Here is a 25106-nt window from a genome sequence, read left to right as displayed (position 1 = left end):
CCACTCAGGGAAAAAATGGTGGGGGGAGGAGGAGGAACAATTTGACCCTGTAGTTCAAAAAAAGTCAGAATAGCACACTAGAGATTAGCAAGGGTTTAATGGAAGGCATAAAACACTGGAAATATGGACAGAAATCAGATCCCTGCCTTCATTTTTCTGCCTTTTACAAAGAGACTGGAGGGAATTCAGAAACTATTTAAAATAAAGGCAAAATGATTAGAGCCCCCACCCCCAACTGCTTAACGCTGGTGTCATGGTGGATGCAAAATAAGCATTGATCTCTAAGTGATAGATGAGAATCAGAACAGGAACAGTGTTTTGAGGCAAAATATGTCCAAGAGAATTCAAAGAACTGTGGGCCAAAATCTACTTAGGCAGTCCTCTGGGACCCGAATCCCTCACAGGCGTTAACAGTGGAACCAATTTCCAAGGCAGCCCTGCTGGTGATCTGATTTTTGAGTAGGGAAATCTGTTAAACATCGTCCCACGAGGGAGCCCAGCTCTTTCACTCCCCACGGGTTTCTACACACAGCTGTGCTAGATCTGCTGAAGTGGCCGGTGAGGAGGTGTGGGGATTGGTTCAGCGACCTCAGATGACATTCTTGTTCACTAGCCCTCGTGCACTGGGGAGATGACCGAATGCTGTGAGCAGGAGATATCAAAGACCGGCTACTGGACTGAAAACTAGATCACCATCTCTAACCTGCAATTTGTCAATCTCAGACAGCACTGAAGACTGTCATTTTCTAGTCAATGCTTTGTAAGCAAGGTCAGATGGAGGCTCCATAAAAAACTGTCCAGGGTTCAGGCAGAGAATCAAGCGCAACTCAATTCCTATCTCCTGAGATTAGGGAAGGGAAGGGAGGCTGTGTCTACTAAACCTGTGAGCCTCAAGCAAAGCCTGTCTGTCCTCAGCAAGGTGAGCCATCCGCCAAAGATGCCAACAGCTAAGGGCCAGAGATGTAGTGCAGGGTGCTGTGATATCAACAGCTGGGAGACAGAAACAGGAGGATCACGACTTCAAGGTAGTTTGGGCTATAAAATATAAGCTTGAAGCTACCCACTTGAAGACTGTCCTCAACAAAACAAACAAGCTGGGTATGGTGGTGGATGCTTGTATTTCTAGTGTATAAGAGACGACGGAAGCTGGCTCAAGCCCGAGACCTGCTTGGGTTACATAGGGAAGATGGTGCCTCAAAAACAGGACAGCTGAGGAGCAGACAGACAGGGCAGACAGGGTGCATCCATCTAAATCCACATACCTGGATTGAAAGTAATCTGGGAGACTGGTCTGTGAGGGCCGGTCCAGAGATTTAATCCAGTAAAGACCCACCCTGACTGAGTATAGGCGACACCCATGGGTGGCCCAGGGATCCAGACTGAATTAAGGGAAAATGGGAGGAAGTTCAGCTGGTAGTGTTTCCAAGTATTAGGACCACAGCTTGGCCCCTGGCATGTGCTGGACAGCTAGCCTAGCTCCCGTATCAAGCTCCAGGCCAGGGGCAGGGCAGTGGACAGTTCCCACACACGAGACACACACAGAGGTTGAAAGTGACCTGAGCACTAGACTAGCATTCACCTCTTGGTCTCTTCTTGACAACAGATACAATGTAACTGGCTGCCACAGGGAGAGCCATTACGGTCCCCTACCTTCCTCACCATGACGGATGGTACAAACTGTGAGCCAGTGGTAGCCATTCCTCCGGTAACTTGCTTTCCATAGATACTGTCACAGCACTAAGAAAAGCAACTAAAACACGGGGTGCTGTGACCCCTTGGCACCACAAAGCCACAGCAAGCTGAAGTGCACACATCACAGGCCAGGCCTGAAGATGCTGGGGGACTGCAATGCTGCCTGGATCCTGGCAGAGATGTGCAGCAGATGCCAAGAGGTGGGCTGCAGCAACCAGAGATAATTAATATGATTAGGACCACACTGAGCAGGCATGCTCTTGCCGAATGAAAAGCCTCGCAGCATAATGACTGTTTTCTTCCTCGCTCACGGTCTCCACGTTTAGAGTTGGCTTGGTGTTAGGCTGCCGCGTAAACATCAATGCAACCCCGAGGGGCCAGATCATCGCGTTCCTGGGCTCAATCGCCTTTCCTTTTGTGTTTTCATTCATTTAAAGATGCATTCCAGGGTTGCAAACATTAGTGAGAATCATCTCCAGGCCTCAGTCTAATCTCCGAGTCTGTAATGAGTTAACATCTTTCCCTAGTGAATATTTATTATGAAGGCTAATTAATTGCTTTCCAGTTACAAGAATCCTTTACAGTCAAAGAAAGTAGGATCCACAAAGATATACTGTTTATTCAAACAAAGCAAAGGAAACAAAGGGTTTCTTTCTTAAATTCTATTTAACATGGCTTTAATAAAGGTACATAGGTCCGCCTGGCAACCGAACGGTAACTGATGCAAACTCAAGCCATGCTCTGTAGCGGCCTGGATGTCCCAGTGCCACCTCTGTCTTCAGGCTTTGCTGGATTTACTAGGATTCTGTTATCTTCAAACAGGGATTATGTCACATGTAACTGACCCCACCATGTGGATAATGAGGTGAATTATGCAATTTGGGGGTTTGCTTTTCCCCAAGGGGACAGCAAGCCAGTGCTTATCAGCCGTCTTCAGAGGAGACAATTCTGATTAATATCAGAGTCATCTGACTCAGTCTATTAAACCTATCAAACCCTGAAGGAAGGATATTCAGATATTAACGATAGGCCTTTGATTAATAATTCTACCTTGTTGCCATTCTAAGCATTAACAACCAACCATGCAGTAACTCTGCAAAATAGACCCTTTGATGCCAGGCAGACGCACCCTCTGAACACCTGGGTTCTCCCCTACTCTTCTCCCCCCAGGAGGAACCCAAGACAAAAAGGTGCCACCACTGGAAAAGCAAACTCCAGGTTACATAATTTGCCTCATTATCCAGAGTGGGGTTAATGACTTGTGACATAATTCCTGTTTGAAGATAACAAAATTTCATGAAATCCGACAAAGCCGGAAGGCAGGAGGAGGGGACTGCTGCCACACTACCGGCGGCTGAGAACTGGAGCGGAAGGTTCACACACAGCCCTCTGAGCGCACTGTCTTTGCTTATCAGTGAGTCCCAAGAGGGGCCCAGATGGGTTGTCAGCCTCCCCTAGAGGATCTTCATTGTGGAGCTGTCCCATGGGGTGGGAAGGAAGCCATTCTATTTCCGTTCTTCTCTCTTCCGTTCTGGCCACCAGTGGTACTTGCTCCCATCACATGTTCTTCCTGATGTTCGCGATCAGCCGTCTGCCATAGTCTCTGAAGTCCACGGGCTTCACGTCCATCACAGTGGCCTTAATTCGAGATTCATCCTTTAGAAAAGAGAGAAGCTGTTTGTGAGTGGCAGAGCCTGGCGTGCAGCGGAGGAGAGGACTTTCTTTGCTTCAGTGGCTTCCATGAGTCCAGCAGGAAGAAGGAAAGTTTATAAGTCTCAGAGAGAAAGTGCTGTGACTTCCTGGAGATGGGCCAGATCCTCTTCCACAGGCCCTTTCCCCATCCTAGGTTCCCTGTGCTCAGACCTAGCATCCTCCTGGGGTAGGCTGTCTTCCTATGGGTGCAGTGGGGGCCCAGAGCAGACAGGTAACTCACCCTGAACGATCACTTTCGTCTAGAGAAGCTCTGTGGTAGTAGGGACTGTGACTTCTGCTCCAGCTCTGGGCAAAGTTACTTCTCTGTTCTTTACCATTCCTGTCCATCCCAGGAAGACAGAAAAACCCTACACTCTCCCTTGATCTACCTGACTTTCTGACACCAGCCTACAACAACCAAAATATCTACTCACAGGCACTAAGCTGGTGATAACTCAAAATGCACAAACTGCGGCTGCAGGGGAGTCGGCAGAGTTCCTCCTCCACTTGTCTCCTTGCACTAAACTGTAAAGGCAGAACAGGGTGACACCTGGGGACACACAAGTCTAGCTGGGGGCCTTCATGCTTCCATGTGCTTAGTAATTAATTACTACATGCACTGCTGTTTACAAGCATGGTTAGGAGCCCGACTGCCTGGGTCTGCCTCTCGGCTCTGCCACTCCATGGCTTTAGGTTCAGAGTCACTTTCTGCATGCCTCTGCCTGTCTCTCCATTGGTAAAGCTTGCAACAACAGCTCCAACACAGAAGGTGCTGTGAGGGTTGACAGCGGATAGATGGATAGATAGACGGGGCGGGACGGACTGTCCAGTAAGCAGGGTTCATCATGGCTATGCAGCTCTGGACATCAGGATTAGCTTAAACACTTGTCGGGTGGGGCACTTTTACCAGCGCCTGCTATTTGTTTAATATTCTGAGTTTTAGAACCTAAACTGTGGGAAACAAGAATCCACACATAACATTTTCTGAAAGTACACAGACAACAAAGATCTCTGAAGGCTGTAACAGAGAAAGCTGTAGACCATCTCCTCCCTAAGTCGGCTTCCACACAAGACCTGGCAGTGCAAACATCCGCCACAGCTCTCACCCCGGGGGTAAGTCCCGGAAACTAACTGAGCTGAAATGCCGCTGGGTACAACAAACAGCAACTTCCCAGCCCTCGGCCCCAGGAACCTTACTTACATTGTAGGTCTCCAGCTTGACCCTGATCCTGAACGTAAATGACCGGAAGTTGGCATTCTGGAAAACCTCCTCAAACGCCTGCTCGTTCTGCAAAAGACAACACACGGGAACTACTGGTAAACGCCCATTAGACTGCTGAAGAGACTGAGAAATTGTCATCCTGAAGGGTTGAAATCACTGAGGAATGACTAATGGGTGTTGTCTTATCATACAAAACTGTTTAAGGAGAATTTTATTAAAAAACAAAACTCCTTCTGGAGGAGCACTGTGCTCCCTTCAGCATTCACTACTGTGCCTGGGAACCACCGCCAGCAGACACCCATTTCAAGGATAATCAAGCTTGTTATGTAACATGGCTGTTTACACAGACACCACGCACACCTCCTGTATGCTGGGCATCACCTCTAGCTTATTTATAAAACCAAACGTAAGTGCCATGTGAGCGTTACAGGGCCTGGCCAGTGAACAGCGATGGGAGAAATAACCCACACACGGCCAGTAATAGGCAACCCACTCCCCAGACACTTCTAACCTCAGCTGGTGACTTGTGGGTACTGAGAACGGACTTGACTAAATTCACAGAAGCAGAGCCCTGTGCCAGTGCCAGGGAACAGAGGACGCTGCTCAATGGGCAGAGCTTCAGGGCAGGAAGAGATGGAAAGTGGAGCTAGGGTCTGATGACATGAATATGGCTAATGCCAGTGTGTGTATGTATATGTGTGTATGTATATATCCAAAATGGTTACAAAAATCCTATACAATGGCTATGTTTATGTGTCTTTTACCACAAATAAAAAATTTTAAGTAATCTTAGGAACACATTTCTAAAATTTGGAATACTTGTTGGGGAAGCTATCTGAGCCCCAGCATGAATCAGGAAATGGGTGGGAGAGGCGGGAGAGATGGCTTAGTGGTTAACACACACATGGTGGCCCTTTCCTGGCACCAACTAGGTCACTCACAACCACCTGGAATCCCAGTTCCAGGATCTGACAGCCTCTCCTGGCCTCTTCAGGCCCCAGGCAGGAAAGCGGCCCCACATACCTGCAGGTAAAACATTTGTACCGAAATTAAATAAAAACGGAGCAGAAGCTGGGCCTGGAGGTCCAAGCCTTTAACTCCAGCACTGGGAAGTAGGTGGATATTTTTTTTTTTTTGGTTTTTTCGAGACAGGGTTTCTCTGTATAGCCCTGGCTGTCCTGGAACTCACTTTGTAGACCAGGCTGGCCTCGAACTCAGAAATCCACCTGCCTCTGCCTCTCGAGTGCTGGGATTAAAGGCGTGCGCCACCACGCCTGGCTTGTAGGTGGATATTTTGTGAGTTCCAGGTCTACATAGTAAAAACTTGTTGCCAAGTAAAACAAAACAAAAAGTTAAAAACAAAAACTTCCACTAAAATAATTGGAAAAGGCCAGGGAAAGCCACACTCAACGGCGCAAGTGTGCGACCACAGTATTCTGTAGATAAGGCAAGAGGATCACAGCAAGACAGAGGCCGGCCTCGGCCACACAGGCTGGTCAGGGCTACAGTGTGAGACCCCGGCCTCAAAACAAAACAAAAAGAAAAGCGTTCACATTATCATATACTCAAGGCCACAAACACCTTCTTCCCAATCCTTGAATGCTTTTGGATTTGGTTACTTTTTTTTGTTTTGTTTTGTTTTTTTGAGACAGGGTTTCTCTGGGTAGCACTGGCTGTCTTGGAACTCACTTTGTAGACCAGGCTGGCCTCGAACTCAGAAATCCGCCTGCCTCTGCCTCCCAAGTGCTGGGATTAAAGGCGTGCACCACTACACCCGGCCTGGTTACTTTTTTTTTCTTTTTTTGGTAATTTTTTGTTTGCTTTTCAAGACAGGGTTTCTCTGTGTAGCCCTGGCTATCCTGGAACTCACTCTGTAGACCAGGCTGGCCTCTAACTCACAGAGATGTAACTTTTTTTCAAAGCTGGATTTTGATTTGGGGGTGTGTGGGTGATACCACTGGGACACTTGGGCCCGAAACCAAACCAAAGAAAAAATACCAAAAAAAGTATGAACTTCAACTATATATAAAACTAACAGTTCATATAAGCTAAGTAGCCTGCAGGTAGATGGTTATGGAAACAGCTTTATCATACAGCCTTCTTTCAGTAGATGCCATTTGAGAAAAAAACAAAACAAAATAAAACATTCTTTGTATTTTCAACATGTAAACGAAAATATGTTAAATCTTAAAAAAACCTTAAAGCAGACGCCACTGCTCTTTGGGGTCAGGGAAGCATGGCTGCAGGCCCCCAGAGCAGCACAGTCCCTGAGGGAAGCCTTGTGTGTCCTCACCAGCACCAAGAACAGCCAACTATAATAAGCTCATAAAAAAATCCTGAAAGGCTGCCCAAGCCTGAAAATCTGATATGAAAACAGAGGGCCAGGCAAGACAGATAAAAGGCAAACTGTACTTTAAAAGTCAATTCCAGCTATCTGTGTGGAAGGACTTCTCGGACTGACTATCTGCTAAGACCTCGTGGGTGATTTAAACAGCGTGGAGGGCAGAAAAAGAAAGGAAAGTGCAGGAAACAATGGCAAAAGCTCCTCCTCCGTGGCCTCTGCATGCATCCAAGCGATATGGAGGGATGGAGGGAAGGACACTGTATGCAGGTACCAATCCCCATGGCCGAGAAAACACGGCTTTTACTAACTAGTCTATTTTTTATTTTTTACCTTAGCTAGTATCTTTCTTATGTTTGGCATAATTGCTACTCTGCATTAAATAAATCTAGTGTATAAGAAGGCAAATGAGTAAAGGTGAAGTTAGTTATTTAATGTTTGTTTGTTTTGACTGTGTGGTGTGCATGCCAGGCGCATACGTGGAGGTCAGAGGCCAACCTCATGGAGCAGGTCCTCTCCTTCCACCGCCCCAGGGGTCGCAGGGGTTGCAGGGGTCCCAGGGATGGAACTCTGGTGGTCAGATTTACTTGGCAAGGGCTTCACTCACTGAGGCCCCCCAAGGGTCCCAATTCATCTGTTTACTGTAACGTATATATTTTTGAGACAGGATCTGGCTATGCAGTCCAGGCTAGCTTTGAACTCACTGTGGACACTAGCTGGCCTGGAGGTCTGAGTGAACCTCCTGCTTCCACCCAAGTGCTGGGACAACAGACAGCAACCATCAAGGCAAAATGAAGTCTTCCCTTCACACCAAAGTGGCTTCCTATGACCTTCACCTGACAACCCCAAACAGCAAGTGCCCGGATATGCACTTGCGTTTCTTTTTTTTACTTCAAGCTTTGACTCCACTTTCCTAAAAGGTGTTTAGAAGGCTGAAGCACACCCAACCTGTGAGCCACTTCAGGAGACACCCCGTAGCTCCAGAGTGACCGGAAGTACACCAGCTCTGACGTAAAACAAACAAACAAACAAAAAACAGCGATGCGGATGGGGCAAAGGTGGCTTGTGCTTCTGTGCAATGCACTGTATTCCCTGACGCATCACCTCACACCAGATACATACAGAACAGACAAAGGTAAGTTCTCACTCAGTGCACGCATCCACCACACCCAAAGCAAGCATTCAACAGCTCAGTGGCATAAGGCGAGCACTATCAAAGCGCAGACAAACACAAAGCCAACCTTCTCTTTGAGTTCCCCAAGGTACATAGTGTTCTGTCCAAGGATGGCCTCTGCAGACTCCTGGAAACACGTCACCCACTGGTTCTCCTGAAAATCTGCAATATTTGCCTAAAAAACACAACTCTATTATTTCAGTGAATAAATAACACAAGGAAGACACTCCAAGGAGGAGGGAAGATTATCTTTTCCTACTTAAAGTAACTTCCAAGGGAGAAATGACATTGCCGCCACACACAGCCGACTCTTTGGTTAACGGTTCCTCCTTATGAGGAAGTATCCACTTCCGGTCACCCCGTGTTTCACTTTTAGTATGGTATCCAACGAATTACAGGAGCCACTCAATACCTTTATCATAAAGTGGGCTATGTGTTAGGTGATTCTGACCAAGTGTAGTAGGCTACGCAAATGCTCTGAGCACACTTAAGGGAGGCTGGGCCGTGCTAGCCCTGCTATATGCAGGTAATGCTATGCCAGTTTTATGCCACAGGAAGAAGCTTAAAATGTGGTCGAACTCAATCTGCTAGAGGTGTGAGTTTAGACCTTGGGAGATGGGCCAAGTAAACTTCCGTAGATGCAGGAGCATCAGACAGAGCTGTTCCCTCCTGATGCGAAAGGCTTCGCACTGCAAGTTTTTAATGAGCCTCCATGGTAATAGTGGGTTCCTCTCTCTCCTCCTCCTTCTCACCATGCTTGACATCTTTTAGTTTTTTGAGACAGCAAATAACGTAGCCCGATCTGCCCGCATACTTACTGTGCAGCCACAGCTGGCCCTGAACTCCTCCTGTGTCTCCCTTACCCCGTAACAAGTGCTGGGGTTACAGACATATGCTGCCATGTTCAGTGTAAGTGACTGCTGTCCAGCAGGGCAAAGCCTTCCTTATTTACAAAGCAGCAGCAAGCCCTGCAGCCCAGGCGTATCTGTGATTTCCTCACCACAAACCACCAGGGCTCGACCACACCCCCAAGGGTCTCACCCATGACAGTCAGTCCATGAGCATCGTAGGCTTCTCACAGTCCACACTACTTACCGATAAGATCATGCGGTATTTGAAATTGGGAAATTCCCGGTCACACTTCTCACAGCGGTACAACCCATTCTGCTGGTCAATCACTTTCTTATTGCAGTCCTGGGTTGGGCAGGCCTGGTACATACAGTTCTCTTTGCGAAGAAACACCACCGCTGCCACAGTGCTGAAATAGTCCGCCTGCAGGCGAAAAGGAAGACCGCCATCAGCAAGCAACACAGGTCTGGAACAGGTAAACTCAAAGCTGCTCTTCCTTGCAAGTGGTGAGCGCATGTACATTCTAGTTCCCACGCTCAAGAGCGATATGGAGAAATCACTAACCCTGTGGTTTCAGAAATCACACGTGCTACATGCAGAACCCAAAGAGGTAACAAACCAGCACTCATGCACCTCACTTTTTCCTTTTTGGAGACAGAGGCTCACTAGCTAGAACTCACCAGGCTGGCCTCAAACTCAGAAATCCGCCTGCCTCTGCCTCCCAAGCGCTAGGATTAAAGGCGTGTGCCATCAGCGCCTGTCCCAATTCTTTTTATTTATTTATAGTTATTACTTGTTACATATGTGTATCAGTGTGTATGATGTTCATATGTATATGACTGTGTGCAGTGTGCACATGTGTGCAGGTCAGAGGACAGCTCTCAGGAGTCCGTTCTCTCCTCCTACTGTGGCGTTTGGGGAACTCAGGTTCCAAGATAGCAGGAAAAGTGCCTTTAACAGCTGAGTTATCTCGACACTACATGTAATGATTCAGTGTGCATGTAGTGGTTTTGCATGTATTCATATAAGCCACAGCATGCGTGTGCAGGCTAGAAATCAACCTGTGGGAGTCGGTGATCTCCCATCACCATGTGAGTGAGGGAGAGGAACTCAGGCTGTCAGGCTTGGTGGCAGTGCCTTTACTCACTGAGTCCCCTTGCTGGCCAAGCATTATTTACAAGACGGTGATGCCTACCCTTATCTTTAGGGACCAGTAAGTTTTTCCCCGAGACAAAAGCCAGAAAAACCTTTTAGGCCCAATGAGCCATTCAGTCAGTCTCTACTGCCACTCCTCAACCTGTCTGTGGGGCAGGACAACCCACAGACAACCTGAAGACAGAAGGTGAGCCAATAAAATCTTACTGACAGTAACAGCCAGCCAGCTCACAGGCTTGACAGGCAATTCTTGGACTAAATGCGTTTAAGAGAATGCAAAATTACCCACGACTGAGATCTTCTAAATGGAAAAATCTCTGGTTAAGTAAGCCAGCAAGGAGCTAAGTCATGGAAGGGGTCGATGCCCTCTTTGCCTCTGAACTCTGCACAGGTTTTGGTTTATGCTCAATCATGTCAAATAACTACAAAATCCAGATCTAGCCTGAATTCAAAAATAGGCTACCTACCCTGCCCCCAGACCTCCACCCAGGGTCTCACTGTGTAGCCCTGGCTGTTGTAGCGCTCTCTATACAGACCAGCTGTTATCAAATTCAGAGACCCGCTTGCCTCCCAAGTGTTGGGATTAAAGGCATTTGCCACTATGCCTGGCTCTCACTGGTTGTACCAGAGGAGCAAAACAATGTGGCCATTTAAAGAGACGAAGCTAGGTTGGTTTTAACCCTCAGCTTGACAGAACTGAATACATAAGAAGGCTTAGAGGGGGTGGTGGAGAGATGTGTTAGAGGTTAAGAGCTGGTTGCTTAATTTCCCGGCCCCCACAACATCCATAACTGTAGTTCCCGGGGATCCGATGTCCTCTTCTGACCACCTTGGGGACATGCGACTCATTTGGCTCATATGCAGGGTGCCTCGGGCCACTATGCTGGCTCAGGGGTGAAGGTGCTTGCTACCAAGCTGGGTGGACTTGAGTTTGGTCCCTGGGACCCACAAGGAAGAGTTTGACTTCTATACACTGAGGTGGAACATGCATGCTCTACCCTCAAATAAAAACTAACTTAAAATTCAAAGAGGAAGCTGTAGAGAAATAGCTTTTAGGAGGATGCCTAAGGAACTTCTCTGCGTTTTCAGGTGAGATTCAGACTCAAAGACCAATTTAAAAGTCTGAGTGCCATCACGTGTTCTGTATGCCCAGTCCTGGCTGTCTGCTGTCTGTCTTTAGTTTAAGAGAGCAACTGGGTGAGAAGAAACCGAGAGTCTAGCTGATGTTTAATTCTCAAGATGTCCTGTGATAGCATTATAAGTTGCTGTGGATGACAGTGATGGATCGGGCACACAGTGAAATGAGACGGTGAGGAAGAAAACCTATATTGTATACGAGGACAATGACGGAGCAGCGGCGAGTGATATTTCGGGAATACAATAGAAATAAATGATTCAAATATCCAAGAGAACGCAGGTTAGACCAAGGTAGGAAGAGGATCACTGGGCTGGAGAGATGGCTCAGTGGTTAAGAGCACTGACTGCTCTTCTGAAGGTCATGAGTTCAAATCCCAGCAACTACATGGTGGCTCACAACCATCTGTAATAATATCTGAGGCCCTCTTCTGGAGTGTCTGAAGATGGCTACGGTGCACTTACATAAAATAAATAAATAAATAAATAAATAAATCTTTAATTAAAAAAAAAAAAAGGAAGAGGATCACTGAGCACACATTGAAATGGAAGATGCAACTGAAATGAAATACCAGAGCGAGCCAGCCTGTGGCATGGCAGCAGGAATTACAGTCTGTTCAAAACCCAACACGGACCTGAGGTGGGTTCACACTACACTGCAAAGCCTGGTCCTCACCACTTGTGCAATATCCAAGTTCACACCAGTTCTGCCTCTCACCAGAGGCTACATAACGTCCCTCTACACCGGCCGTGACTGGAAAGCAGCAACGTGGTGCCCTGGAGCAGGCCTCTGAGGTCCCAGGTAAGGACACAGCCCTGACCTGGCACTAGGAAACAGGTGTGAAAACTCAAGCCTCTGCCGTTCTCTGGGTGCCTGGAGCGAGGGGTGCAAGGTACCTTGTCTCCCTGGCCCAGGTTCTCGGATTTAGCCTCATGCAAAGTTTTCCAGTTGGTGTTGCTCCCTCCGGCCCCTCCACTCCTGTGGTCAGAGATGGAGACACCATCTAAGGTCTGTCCTTCTGAGTCAAACCTAGGGGAGAAAGAAACAAAGGTACTGCTGACAGGAACTTCACATCCTTCTCAAATGTGCTGTGTGAATGCACCAGCCCCGAGCTGCGCCCCCCTCGGCTCTCACCTGGGTCCCAGCACACCTAGTCCACTCAAGAAATGCAATGCCGTTGTTCCTTCCATCTCGTGTCCTTCCATGCCCCTCACCCTCCACCCGCAAGGTCAGACAAACAGTGTCAAAGTACCACAGACCCTTTCCCCAAACTGGGCTCACACTGACAGCAGCCACGAACAAAGGCAGCAACAGCAAGCCACACTGGCACCCCCCCTCCCCCCAGGCCTCAAGCCTTCACCCCAATCACCAAAATGAACCAGATGAAAAGGGACATTTTTGTTTCATGAGTCTGCCAAAAATGTTTTCATGGGAGAAAATCTTTTAAGCCCAGTCAGTTATAGAACTCAATCAGAAGGCATTATCTGCTGTTAGATATTTGCACATTCTCAGTGAGAATTTGTTTATGGAAATATCAAGGTTACATTCATTTATATGAAATTATTATTAAAATTGATTATACTTCTTGACCATCTCTTGGCTAATCTGAAGGAAGAGGCCAGGGAGAAGGTAGCAAGGACAGGCTAGTGGCAGAGGACAGTGAGCCTGAGATGAAAACACCTCAACTACACAAGTGGTGGTAACTAAAGCTGCCCACACACAGACAATCACCTCCTCATCCTGTCAGGCAAGCAGTCACATCCGTCAGAGGACAAGGTCCATAAATCTGTCTCACCACTACTAGCCGCTCAAGTTTAACTTCACACAGGCATGGGCCACCAAAGACGGCTCATCAGGAGACAGGCAGCCCCTCTTATAGTAAAAGGTCCACTCTCTTAGAGCCAAGATCTAAAGATCGCTAATCCTTGCCTGGGTAGGGGGGGTATACTGAACTTGTAGATCAATGACAGGGTATTTTGTTCGGGGAACAGACATGCCTGTTTGTGATTTCTGTAATCACAGTTACTGACAGTGAAATATGAACACCTTAATGTAGACACACACAATTAACCTGGAGTTGTGCTCAGAGTCTGGGAGAAAAACCAACCAACAAACCAGACCAATGCCATGGCTGTCTCTGGTCAGACTACTACAGAATTCTGTCCTACGATGCAACGCTAGCTATCAGCACAGTTACACAGCCAGACCCACACCACTGAGGATGCCTTAAGTGACAAGACACCCCAGATGGATGCTCTAAGTATTGAATATTGTTATTGGTTTATATCAGACTCAAAACAGAAATGAGGAGCGTGAAATATGAGCTGTTTTTCTTGAGTCCCCTAAACTCTATCTAAGACACAGCTGGAAACCACACATGCCCACCCTGTACTACAGCTATACAATTTCCTTAAGCTTGGACTAGGTAAAGTATTTTCTTTGACCACCTCAATCCTTCTACACAACACCCTCAGGGTGAAGTGCTCTTCCAAGGCAGAGTTTAATGCCTTAAAAAGCTAGATATGGTGTGGAGGTTCTAACAAGCTCTCCTCATCTCCTGAGTGCTTTGGGAATAACAAGGTACAGGCAACAAAGAGTCCATTGTTCTCACTGTGCTTTATCCGAGTCCAGTGACAACACAACAGAAGATGTGACCAGCTCCAGAGACTCAGCAGAGTAAGAAAGTACATTCTACCCCCACATCAGCTGCCCACAGTGCAAACTGAAGATGCTCTCAGCACTGTTCTTCAGCGCGCAGCTGTTAAAGCCTTGCTGTACCTGGCGGGATCAAGGTCAGCACGCAGCACTTAGATTCTAATTGCTTTCTCTGGCTCTCTATGTTCATTAGGGGATCATGGGTTTGTTAGTTTAAGAGGGCTTTCAGGCCACCATCTCAGAAGACATAATGCCTCCAAGAAGTACAGGAACCACTCCACTCAATAGCAAAGGCTTGGCAAAACAGCTTGGCAGCAGTCCACGTGCTGACAGTGTCCAGCTCTTCCCAAAGCCTGAGCACAGATAACCCCTGAGCTGAGTTGCACAAAACCTACCAGCCACGAAGCTTATAGGCCTCTGGGATGTCAGGATTCACAATGACAGTGCTGGATGAGAGGACCGAGAGGCTCCGTCCACCGAAGTCAGAGACTCGGGCTCCTTTGATGGCCATCACGGGCTGCCGAGAGCCGTCAAACTTGTCAGCCTGCAAATCAAACGCACGCAAACGTCACTGACAAGAATATCGTACAGGATGGCTTTATGGAGAAGAGTCAGTCAATGTCTGTGGGCTCAGTAAGACAGACCTCACACTCGGGAAGGAACATTGCACTACGAGAAGCTGCAATAACCGATCATCTCACACAAGCGAAGGTCTTCAAAAACTTACTGGATAGCACAACTCTCTGAGCTAAAGCCCCGCCCACAGGACTCTGCTCAGTGCAAGGACTCACATCTTCTCCCCACAGCGTTGTGGTCACCACCTTCCCTGACATGTCCATCAAATAGATATTTCTCTTAGCAACTTCTCTGTTGTTCGCCTTCACTGTGATTTTAATTGAATCTTCATAGCTCTTGCAGATTCCAATGATGTCTGAAACAAAGAGCTCACATCAAGGCTCCTCTTAAAACACGGCCAGGGACGAAAGGCAAGCATGCTAGTTACGCATCACCCCAAACACTGGAGACAAAAATCACCACTCTTTGCCCTCAACCCTGGACGCACCTACTAGTGCATCTTTAGCCTTGCTCTCTAGGTCACCGATCCCTGTGAAATCAAACTGAACTGTGGGTAAGTGATGGCCATCTTCACAGGGAAGGACAGAAGTCTCATTATTGAAGGTCATCTCATAGTCATTTTTAACAGCTGAGAACTGTTTGTTAGCAATCTTCAGGGTGCCCTTTGAGAAGTAATACACCTGCAAAAGAGGCCAAGTCAGGGCAAGCTACTCAGTCCATCAAAGCCCGCCCCGCAATGCAGCCTTCCAAACTGTGCTCATGGCTCTCACCGCTCAGCCTGTCAGCTCTGACTCAACACTGTCTTCTTACCTTGTTCACTTCAATAATGGGAAAGAACTTGTCCACCTGCTCATTGAAAGCAGTAGCTCTGATTTCACCCTGCAGAAGCAAGGGAGAGCACATTAGAACTGCGCTGCTAGGCCCTCGCTCTCAACAGCGAGAACAGGCCGTTTGGACAGTTAGACAACATCCTTGGAGCAACAGTCCAAGGGTAAAGAGACCCTCACAGGGCTGCAGACATTGCAGAATCCCACACACACAGTTACATTTTCAAGCCATCAGCTCTGGTAAAACAAAAGCAGCTCAGCCACGCGAGCCTACAGTTGTAAGTTAACACATAAAACGAGGGAGCCTCGAGATGATCTGGGAGGCAAAGGTGCTTCCTGTGCAAACCTGGCCACCCTAGTTCAATCCCGGAACCCTCGGGATGGAGAAGACAATCGCCTCACCAAGTTGTTCTCCAGCCTTTGCACACGTGTGCGTGCACACACACTAAAATAATTCTTACATCTTATCAAAACATTTCTAGAAGGAATAGCTTAATATTCCGATAATGAAAACCTAAGGTTCTGGGTCCCGAGTGATGGGCTGGAAGCCCACAGGAAGGCGTGCTGAACTCCAATGATTCAGCAGTCTTCCTCACGCCCGCAACCTAAGGCTTACTTCACAGTCAGGAGCTGGTGCCAAAAATGTTCCAACAAGTCATGCTTTCAAGCTGATTGCACTGTTACTTTTCTGTCAGGCAATATGTTACAGATGGATAAGAAACTTAACTAAATGGCTAAAATCTTACCCAGACAAGCTGCAGGAAATTAGTTTCTGATACTGAATCTGCCATCACAGTTAAGATATCTGCTGTGCTACACCGTGACAAGAGGAAGAAGAGGGGGAGAGAGCCCCAAAGCTTTGCCCTACCCAGCACCATGGCTTATTTTACGTGTGTGGATGTTTTACCAGCATGTATGAGCATCACTTGAGTGTCTGATGCATGAAGTGACCAGGAGAGGTACTGGATCACTGATACTGGAGTCACAGTTGGTTATGCGCTACTCTGTTGGTGCTGAGAATTGAGCCCAGGTCCTCTCAAAGAACAGCGAGTGCTCTTAACTGCTGAGCCTCTCTCTGGCCCCTGCATTTTGCTTTGCCTAGTGAGTATAAAGGATCAGAAGCCCTCCCCGCAGACTAGTTAAAGCTGAGTAGCTGCTGCTCCTTCTGCTGGAGGCAAGCGCCCTGCTCGGCAGGTATCACCCCAGGGCTTCAGCTGTGCCCCTAGCAATGTAATTAGAGCGCTGCAGTCTCTGCAGACGGAGACTATTTACAGTCCACCAATCAGTATTGCTACAGACGCTTCCCTTTAGGAGCATGTTATCTCATGTCTGGCCCTGTGCCCCAGATAGCATCAAAGGTCTCCAACAGAAGGAAAGCCACAATGACCGCCATGCTCCTTGGAGCTGAGCCCCACCCAAGTCCAGGAGGTCAGCAGCTTCCCAAATGGAATGGCACATACTCACGCTTTCATCCACAAGTTCTAGAGAGAAAAGCTTTCCTTCCCCCCGGGAATTACTCCAGGTGCGGATCTGACTTTTGTTGGTGACACGGGCACAAATAGTCCACCTAAAAACCAGACAACATTAGTGTTTGGAGTCTCTCTCACTCGGAATAAAGATAAGCAGGAAATCATCTTCCCGTGGCCTTTCTTCTCTCCTGCAGTCTGTCAATGTTAGCTGTATTTTAATCCAGCTAATTAAAACCCCAAGATGACAAACAGGTTTGACAGTTTACAGAATAAGCAAACAGTAAAATATACCAGGTAGTTTAACACTAACTCAGTCTCCTGTCAAATAAGTAAATCTATAAGCCCTCTTCCTTCCTCAAAAAACATCACCAAGGCAACAATATCCCTTTAATGAAAGGTTCCAAGGGAAAACTGCAGTTATACTAGCAATTATAGTTTGCCACTATTTTCAATTACAGGAGCCGACACAATCACTATCCAATGTCTGTCACATTTCTAATGCATCCCAAGCATAAACACAAGGCTACAAAGCACGGTATTTTTTCATGGGCCACCGAAAGAAAGACCCTCAAATGGTCTGACCTGAGAGAGCGTCTACCATAAAAGGAGTTCCCAGACCCAAAACCCTGGCCTGGCGTCTCTCCTCAAAGTTGATATACTGGTTTCCTTACTTACAATTTGACAGGGGGAATTATCTCCCCTATTTCACCAAGCATTGCAGGATAAATAGGACATAGCTTAAAGAATTCTAGAGGAAAAAAAAAGCCCACTAATGTTCAATGTTTTAATTAATTTTTAATGGGAAAAAGTAATATCAAAGAAATCCATGTCTATGGCATATTAATGTGTTTAATACAAACAGGACAGATTATCTTGGCCAAATTAAACCACGGTAACAAGTTTTGGACCAAAAGTCATCTACTTATATGAGATGAAATGTGAATTAGCATACGTGCGCGTGCAAACATGCAACATACAGTCCTTTTATTCTTTTTTTTTTTCTTCCCCCCTGAAACAGGGTTTCTCTGTATAGCCCTGGCTGTCCTGGAACTCACTTTGTAGACCAGGCTGGCCTCGAACTCAGAAATCCGCCTGCCTCTGCCTCCCGAGTGCTGGGATTAAAGGCGTGCGCCACCACGCCCGGCTCCAGTCCTTTTATTCTTAAGCCTACCAAATAACTCTTTAAGCAGTAAATATTTTTAAGCTCTAAAATTTAAAAAATAGTGAAACCCCTTCAGGCTATGACAGAATGCTGCTTTTGCCATTCTTTCTGATAAAAGTCCCAAAGGGTGTCATAATCTGTATCCTTCTTAGAAAAGCAAGGAGCACATCCTATGAGCTGGTGACCTGAGTTTACACCCAAGTCACACGTGAGCACACAGCAATGTCCTGGACCATTTGTGAGGAGCCCCACGCTGGTCCCGAGCAACAACTCACTTGGACTGGTACGGGGTGAGGCTGGCGATGGGCACCACTTTGGACTGTGTCCCACTTGAAGGCTGCAGCAGGCCAGTTCCGGCAGGTTTTCCAAATGGCTTTGAGGCACCATAAGCCTTAGCTGCAGTGGAACCTATACAAACACACAGGAAAAGGGCAGTCATTCCCGTTTTATTTCTCAAAGTGAAGGTACACGCACCATGGCACGCATCTGGAGGTCAGATGATAATCTCAAAAAATCCAACTTTTGTGAGACAGGTTCTCTTCGTTGTCTTCCCACCACACTTGCCAGGTTAGGGGCACAAGCTCGCAAGGACTGCCTGCTCTCCTAAGGGCACTGCCATCAGAGACACTCTGACTACTACACCTGGCTTTTAGGTGGGTTCTGAGGATTTGAACGCAGATCGTCATGGTTGTATAGGAAATTTTTATTCACCAAGCCAGACAACCGTTTTTTAACTTTTTTAAAAAATGATTTATTTATTTTTATGAGTACAGTGTGGCTGTCTTCATATACACCAGAAGAAGACATCAGATCCCATTAAAGATGGTTGCGAGCCACCATGTGGTTGCTGGGATTTGAACTCAGAACCTTTGGAAGAACAATCAGTGCTCTTAACCGCTGAGCCATCTCTCCAACCCTTATTTAACTTTTAGAAGTTTAAAATTAATTCTCATTGTGAACGTGCCACAGGGAAGCATAACATAAGCAATGTATTTGAAGTGTATATGGGGATGTAGTTATGTGACGGCCAGAGGACAACTCCGTGAAGTTGATTCTTTCCTTTCACTGTGGGTCCTTGGAGCGTCAGCAGGGTCGGCAGGCATTTACCAGCTGAGCTATCTTGTGGGCCACCAAACTTATTTTTAAAAAACTAGAAGTTGGTTAAAGAGAAGGAATTCATGTAATTGAAATAGAAAAGCAGAGTTGAAGAGGGAGGAGAGGAGGAGAGTATGATGTGGTAAGAAAAACCAGCAAAAAAAAAAAAAAAAAAAAAAAACCCTCTACAAGTAGATCTAGTCATGTTCCACAGATCACTATGTTCAAGGATGGTGTCCCAGAAAAGGGTCCTAAAACAAAGCCTAGGAAGTAATCAAAATGATCCCATCCAGACCTGCTACAGAGAAAGCTGGGGGGAGGGAGGGAGAGGCCCTGTAACCTCAGGTACCCGGGCAACACAACAGAGCCGTGCCCGATGATCTCCGTGATACGGGACAACAGGATATCTGAGAAGGAGTCCCATTGAGTCGTGTAGCAGAAGCCAGAGGCCTCAAACAAGACCAACAATTTCACCATGATGAACATCATGAAGATGTGTGGACAAAGGGTGCACTCGGGGACACAATGTCACACACTACAGCTTCCACGATCAGATTATTTTTCTTTTTTTTTCCTTTTAGCGGAGAGGCTGCAAGGGTGGAGGGCAGGTACAAGGGAACAGGGGTGAGCAGGATCGAGGTGCATGATGTGAAACTTACAAAGAACCAGTAAATTAGGAAAGAGAGATGAAAACATAGAAGCCATGGCCAACAACCCCAGCACACTGGAGGCAGGCGGGAGGGTCTCCATGCCAAAGGTAACACATGCTATGTCTAAAGAGAAGATAAAGTCCCACAAGAGCTACAAAGTCAGAGGAGAGACTTAGACAGAAAAGCCAAATGGAACAAGTGCATGGTAGGTGGGGAAAGAGGGGAATTTAAAAGAAATTTCACAAAAAAGGCACAGAATGTAAGGTGAAAGCGAGTGACTACCAGATAAAGCATCAACTAAGAGGAGTCAGGAACAGTGTATTTTAACTACCTTTATTAAAAAAAAAATACTCGGGCTGGTGAGATGGCTCAGCGGTTAAGAGCGCCGACTGCTCTTCCAATGGTCCTGCGTTCAAATCCCAGCAACCACATGGTGGCTCACAACCATCCATAACGAAATCTGATACTGTCTTCTGGAGTGTCTGAAGACAGCTACAAGTGTACTTACATATAATAAGTAAATAAATAAATATTTTAAAAAACACTCTTCAGTAATTGGAATTATTCTTTGCAATTCTACCATGAATGGAGTTTTTGTTCCTGTTGTTTGTTTTTTGAGCCCGTATCATGTAATCCAAAGTGGCCTGGAACCTGCTAAATAGTGGAAGATGACCTTGAACTTCTGATTCCCCTGTCTCCACCTCCCAAGTGCTGGCCTAGGCTACTCTGCTTGACCCAGGCTCAGTGAATTTTCAAACACGGTTTCAACCTTGACCCCTAACTTCCATCTCTTGCGTCCCATCTTACCCATTCCCAGACTCCCATTCTGTGGCTGGGGCTTGCTGGCTGGTGGTGTCGCTGCAGAGGCTGGGGAAGGGACTGCTTGCTGCTGCTGCTGCTGCCCATGTCCTGGAGATCAAAACAGGCCAATTCAGTGCAAACCCAGTCAAGAGATTTCAACACCAGCAGTAAATACCTTAGGAAAGCCCACCTTTGGCTCTTAGAGGAGCAGACTGCACTAGGCTGCACAGCCTGCATCTGCAAAGGGCTCACTTTTTTGTCTGTGCATAGTAAAGACTGGTTCCATTTCCCTTTCAACTGTTTAGAATTGACAGCTTTCAGTTTTAATGAGGTTCTCCCTGAAGCCTTGCCCATTTCTCCTTCAAGAACCTGCAGTAAAGTCACTGGTCTCAATCTGTGATGCTACCACTATTTCCATAGCAACAAATCGATGTCATCAACAGGATGGTGTGTTCGTGGCAGGATCCATCAGAAGAGAAAGCAGGGTGGTAAGGAAAACCTAAAAGCAGTTCAATTGTCTCTCAAGTGCTTTGGCTTCAAAGGAAAAGGAGACGTTTAGAAAGGATTCTACCCTTTCCCCCAAACAAAGCAACCTTATTTTGCGACTGACAGCTGGTGGAAAATATGAGTTGAAAGAGTCTCAGGTACCGTGAAGTGCTAGTGAACTGTCACAGCAGGGAGAGATGAGAACAGAGTTCAGAAGCAGCCGTGTCAAGGCAACAGGGAGATAAAAAGGAGGGGAACGGGGCATGCCTCTCAAGCAGCAAATAAGACGCGCCACCCCGTCGGAGTGTGTATTTGCCCTTCACCCTTTATACAAATGTTTACCAAGTTGAAGAATGTTAACATTGTAAATTGCCTACCACTGTGTTTTAAAATAACGAGTTTATGGGGTTTGATTTCGTTTCTGTGATTGGCTCTGAAGGCTGAAGCCAGCCTCATTTGGGCTGCTCACCTAGAGCGCTTGCAGACGACAAAGGCAGCTAAAAAAAAGAAATGTCCCAGAGCTCCCGAAACACCAAAAATGATGCACCCAGGCAGGAAGTCTCCCTTGCCACCGAGGCTCTCCCTTCTCCAACTGTAAGTTCTAACTCCTGCTGGGCCTCCTGAGGTCCCAACTCACCGGGCATGTTACATGCCCATGGAATCCATTTTTGACAAAATTACTCTTAAGTAGCTCAGGGAATGAGATGTAATTGTGTCGCTGGAGACAAATACATTTAGCACAAAGTTGAGAAGATGAAATAGAATTGATTATGCTTTAGTTCGTCCAATAGAGAGAAAAAGTGAGACACCTATTTACATAGGAAAGGGGCCCAGGCTACTGACAATGAGCCCTTCCTTTACAGAACACACACTGACCTGCTGCATAAGACACAGTTTAAAAGGTGACCTAACTTCCAGCTAAGTTCTTCCCTTCTTTAAAAAGAACGCGGTATTTGCTGGTGTGTGCACCTCATGAAGGTGCTTGCACCTATGTGGAGGGCAGAGACCATCCTGAGGGAGTCAGCTCTCCTTCCACCAGAGTCCTAGGGATGGCACAAAGGCACCGGGCTTGGGGACAGATGCCTTTACCTGCTGAGCCATTTCCAGAGCCTCTCCTTTTCTTTCTTTCTTTTTTTTTAAAAAAGATTTATTTATTTATTTATTATATGTAAGTTACACTATAGCTATCTTCAGACACTCCAGGAGATAGCATCAGATCTTGTTACCGATGGTTGTGAGCCACCATGTGGTTGCTGGGATTTGAACTCAGGACCTTTGGAAGAGCAGTCGGTGTTCTTAACCACTGAGCTATCTCTCCAGCCCCGAGCCTCTCCTTTTCTACAGTCTCCAAATTACCTCAAGTAGGAGCCTCATTCTCAGAACCATTTCTGCTGCGCATGTCTGACTGAACTGGATGTGGTCACTCGACTCAATTTCTATAAAAAGATAACTGAGGAGCCGGCTTGGTTGGTAGAGAAAACATAAAGACCTGAGTTTAGCTCCCACGTGGGGGCGTGCGTGCTAGAGAGGTGAGGACGGACTAGGCAGGGAGCAGAGGCAGGCAGATCCCAGGCCTCATAGCCAGGCAGCCCAACCGATGAGCTCCAGGTTCAGTAAGAAAGCCGGTAACCACAGAAGACACTGTGCTGTGCCCGCAACCACGGCAAGCGGCCCACTGCACTGGCACCTGCTTGTTGCCACAGCTACCCAAGGAGGCTGAACCAGAAGACTCATTGAAGCTGGAGGTCAAGGCCAGCATAGGTACCAAAGGTAGACCCCCATCTCAAAGTTGAACAGTAAACATATATTTTACTACAATTAAAAAAACAACAACAACAAAAAAACCAACACACGTACCTGTTCTAACATATAATTTTCATTTTTATATGAATTACAGTTATACTTTTTTTTTTTTTTTTTTTTTGGTTTTTCCAGACAGGGTTTCTCTGTGTAGCCCTGGCTGTCCTGGCACTCACTTTGTAGACCAGGCTGGCCTCGAACTCAGAAATCCGCCTGCCTCTGCCTCCCGAGTGCTGGGATTAAAGGCGTGCGCCACCACGCCCGGCTCACAGTTATACTTTTTAGTTGAACATAATACCATGATAAGTCTCCAACTGATAATCTGAGGCTGGGGGTGTAGCTCATTTGGTAGAGTACCTGCCTAGCAGTCCCTAAGTCCGGGCAGTCCCTTGCCTGTATCCCAGTGCTCGGGGAAGAGGCAGAAAGAGGACCACAAGTTCAAGGTCCTCCTCCTCCTCAGGTAATGAGGAGTCTGAGGCAGCCCGGGACGCGGGAGACACACCAGTAACAGCAAGTACTGTCTGGAGTGCTCGCTCTGGACCAGGAACAAGAGCTGAGCGCATTCCTCCCGTAACTGTCCGCACAGTGATGGAGACAGCACTACATCTTTAACATCTTTGGCTGAGAAGAGAAAACCTGGTATTCCTCAGCTCTGTCTGGCTAAGTTCATGTACTTCATCATCATGCAGTTAATTTGTAAACAACCAATCCTGGCAGCAATAACTCTAATTATATAGAACATAAGATGTGGTAATTAGGAAAAGCTACTAACCCACTTAATAGAGTAACCTTTATCTCTTGCAAATCTGGTACAAGAGACAGTCCCAAATCAAATGACGGCAGGAATCCCAGAGCATTGTAAACAGCAGCAACTGCCCTTCAATTAACGCATTGTAACGCAGCAGCTGCCCACAAGACCTCAAATCAATCAGTCTATAGCTAAGGAAAAATCTTTCTAAAGCTAAAACCATCTACAAAACAGTAATGTAGGCTCCGTTTATAATAACCTGTTTTGGGCCACCTGCAAATCAAGCTATCCCAGGAAGCCAGGTTGTAATTCTTAGGCTCTGCTGGCTACACACTGGCCCCAAACCAGGAGGGAACTAGATTACAGCAGGCTCCGCCCTCGGCGACCTGCTCATAGCTATCATTCTTACAGTCTATTATGGCAAGTGAACTCTGGGCAGAGAAAAATTCACAAACAAACCCACCAACTTCCCAAGCAAGCATTTTCTTAACAAATACAAAGAATAAATAAATAGAGCCTGCCATGGTAGTGCACACCTGTAATCTCAGCATGTGGGAGGCAGAGGCATGCAGATCTCTGCCAGGAGTTCCATGCCAGCCTGGTCTAGACAGCTGCAAGATCAACCACACAATATGGTGAGGCCCTGTCTCAACTCCCAAACCACTGAAAACAAGTAAGACGATAATGGATCAATACAATATTTCTAAGTTCCTACTGACAGAAAATGGACATAATTAGGCTGGGTATAATTCCAATATGAATAATAAGTATATTATACAGTACCTAGTTTTAGTCTGAGCAAGCTATTATCACCACCAGCACAGATACACAAGACACACACACACAGTTGCAAGCGTGAAGGATTGAAAGGCACCCATCCCTACAGTATATGCAGCATGGACTGTCTAGTTTTATTTCGCCGCACACTTTGAACCATCCATCCATTTTTGCTCAATGTGGCAGCAGTAATAAATGTGTATTCGCACTTTGATGCACGGTGGAATTCTTACTAGTCTGGGCTGCGTCTGCTCACTGACTCTAGTGGACTTCTGACGTAAGAGGTCCTGGATTAGCTTCCAGCGGATATAAATCGAACTTTGGTTCTTGGCCTCCTCTGAAGCCTTTGCTGTGGTGAAAGGCGCTGTTTCTGAAGCCACGACATTCCCATGGTGGTTTAAGTAACAATACTCCTGGCTTGGTAACAATGCCAAGAAATACCAAAAAAAAAAAAAAAAAAAGAAGCACAGAGCTCACATCTGAGTCAAAAAAACGACACTCCCTATTTTTTGAAGAACTCACAGAAATCAAGAAGAAAAACAAGCAAACAAACAGCACATAACAGACTAACAACAACAACAAGTCCACTTTAGAGTCCAAAAACCAAAAGCAAAGGGACTCTTAAACATTTACAAGGACAGACCTCACTCAGAACACAAGCTATAGCCATGATACCGCTTTTCATCCACCAATTCTTAAAGGCACAGAAGATGGGCTGCTGGCATGACTGGGAAGAGACCAGTGTGCTCACGCATGGCTGGGGTACGCACTGCTGGGGTACGCTGTAACAAGCAGAGGAG

At 46.7% G+C, this 25106-nt stretch overlaps 1 protein-coding gene across 1 annotated transcript in view; it reads right to left on the bottom strand.

Moving 5' to 3' along the window:
- Positions 1-2219: 2219 nt before the first annotated feature.
- The window catches only part of Rpa1 (replication protein A1), a 47971-nt gene continuing 25084 nt past the window's right edge, over positions 2220-25106 (bottom strand). Inside the window, exons 6-17 of the mRNA XM_021177355.3 lie at positions 20502-20603; positions 18225-18357; positions 16783-16885; positions 15302-15370; positions 14979-15171; positions 14707-14846; positions 14311-14459; positions 12157-12289; positions 9217-9393; positions 8189-8296; positions 4586-4672; positions 2220-3348 (exon numbers count right to left, since the gene is read on the bottom strand). Coding sequence (XP_021033014.1) covers positions 3250-3348; positions 4586-4672; positions 8189-8296; positions 9217-9393; positions 12157-12289; positions 14311-14459; positions 14707-14846; positions 14979-15171; positions 15302-15370; positions 16783-16885; positions 18225-18357; positions 20502-20603 — 1493 coding nt within the window. The 3' untranslated portion in view covers positions 2220-3249. The remainder of the gene's footprint in view (positions 3349-4585; positions 4673-8188; positions 8297-9216; positions 9394-12156; positions 12290-14310; positions 14460-14706; positions 14847-14978; positions 15172-15301; positions 15371-16782; positions 16886-18224; positions 18358-20501; positions 20604-25106) is intronic.

This window comes from Mus caroli, unplaced genomic scaffold (genome assembly GCF_978045245.1).
Source record: "Mus caroli unplaced genomic scaffold, Mus_caroli_1 scaffold_13, whole genome shotgun sequence".
In the NCBI taxonomy this organism is placed as follows: domain Eukaryota; kingdom Metazoa; phylum Chordata; class Mammalia; order Rodentia; family Muridae; genus Mus; species Mus caroli.
Note: the sequence above shows the minus strand (reverse complement) of the source record. Positions and strands in the feature narration are given on the sequence as shown.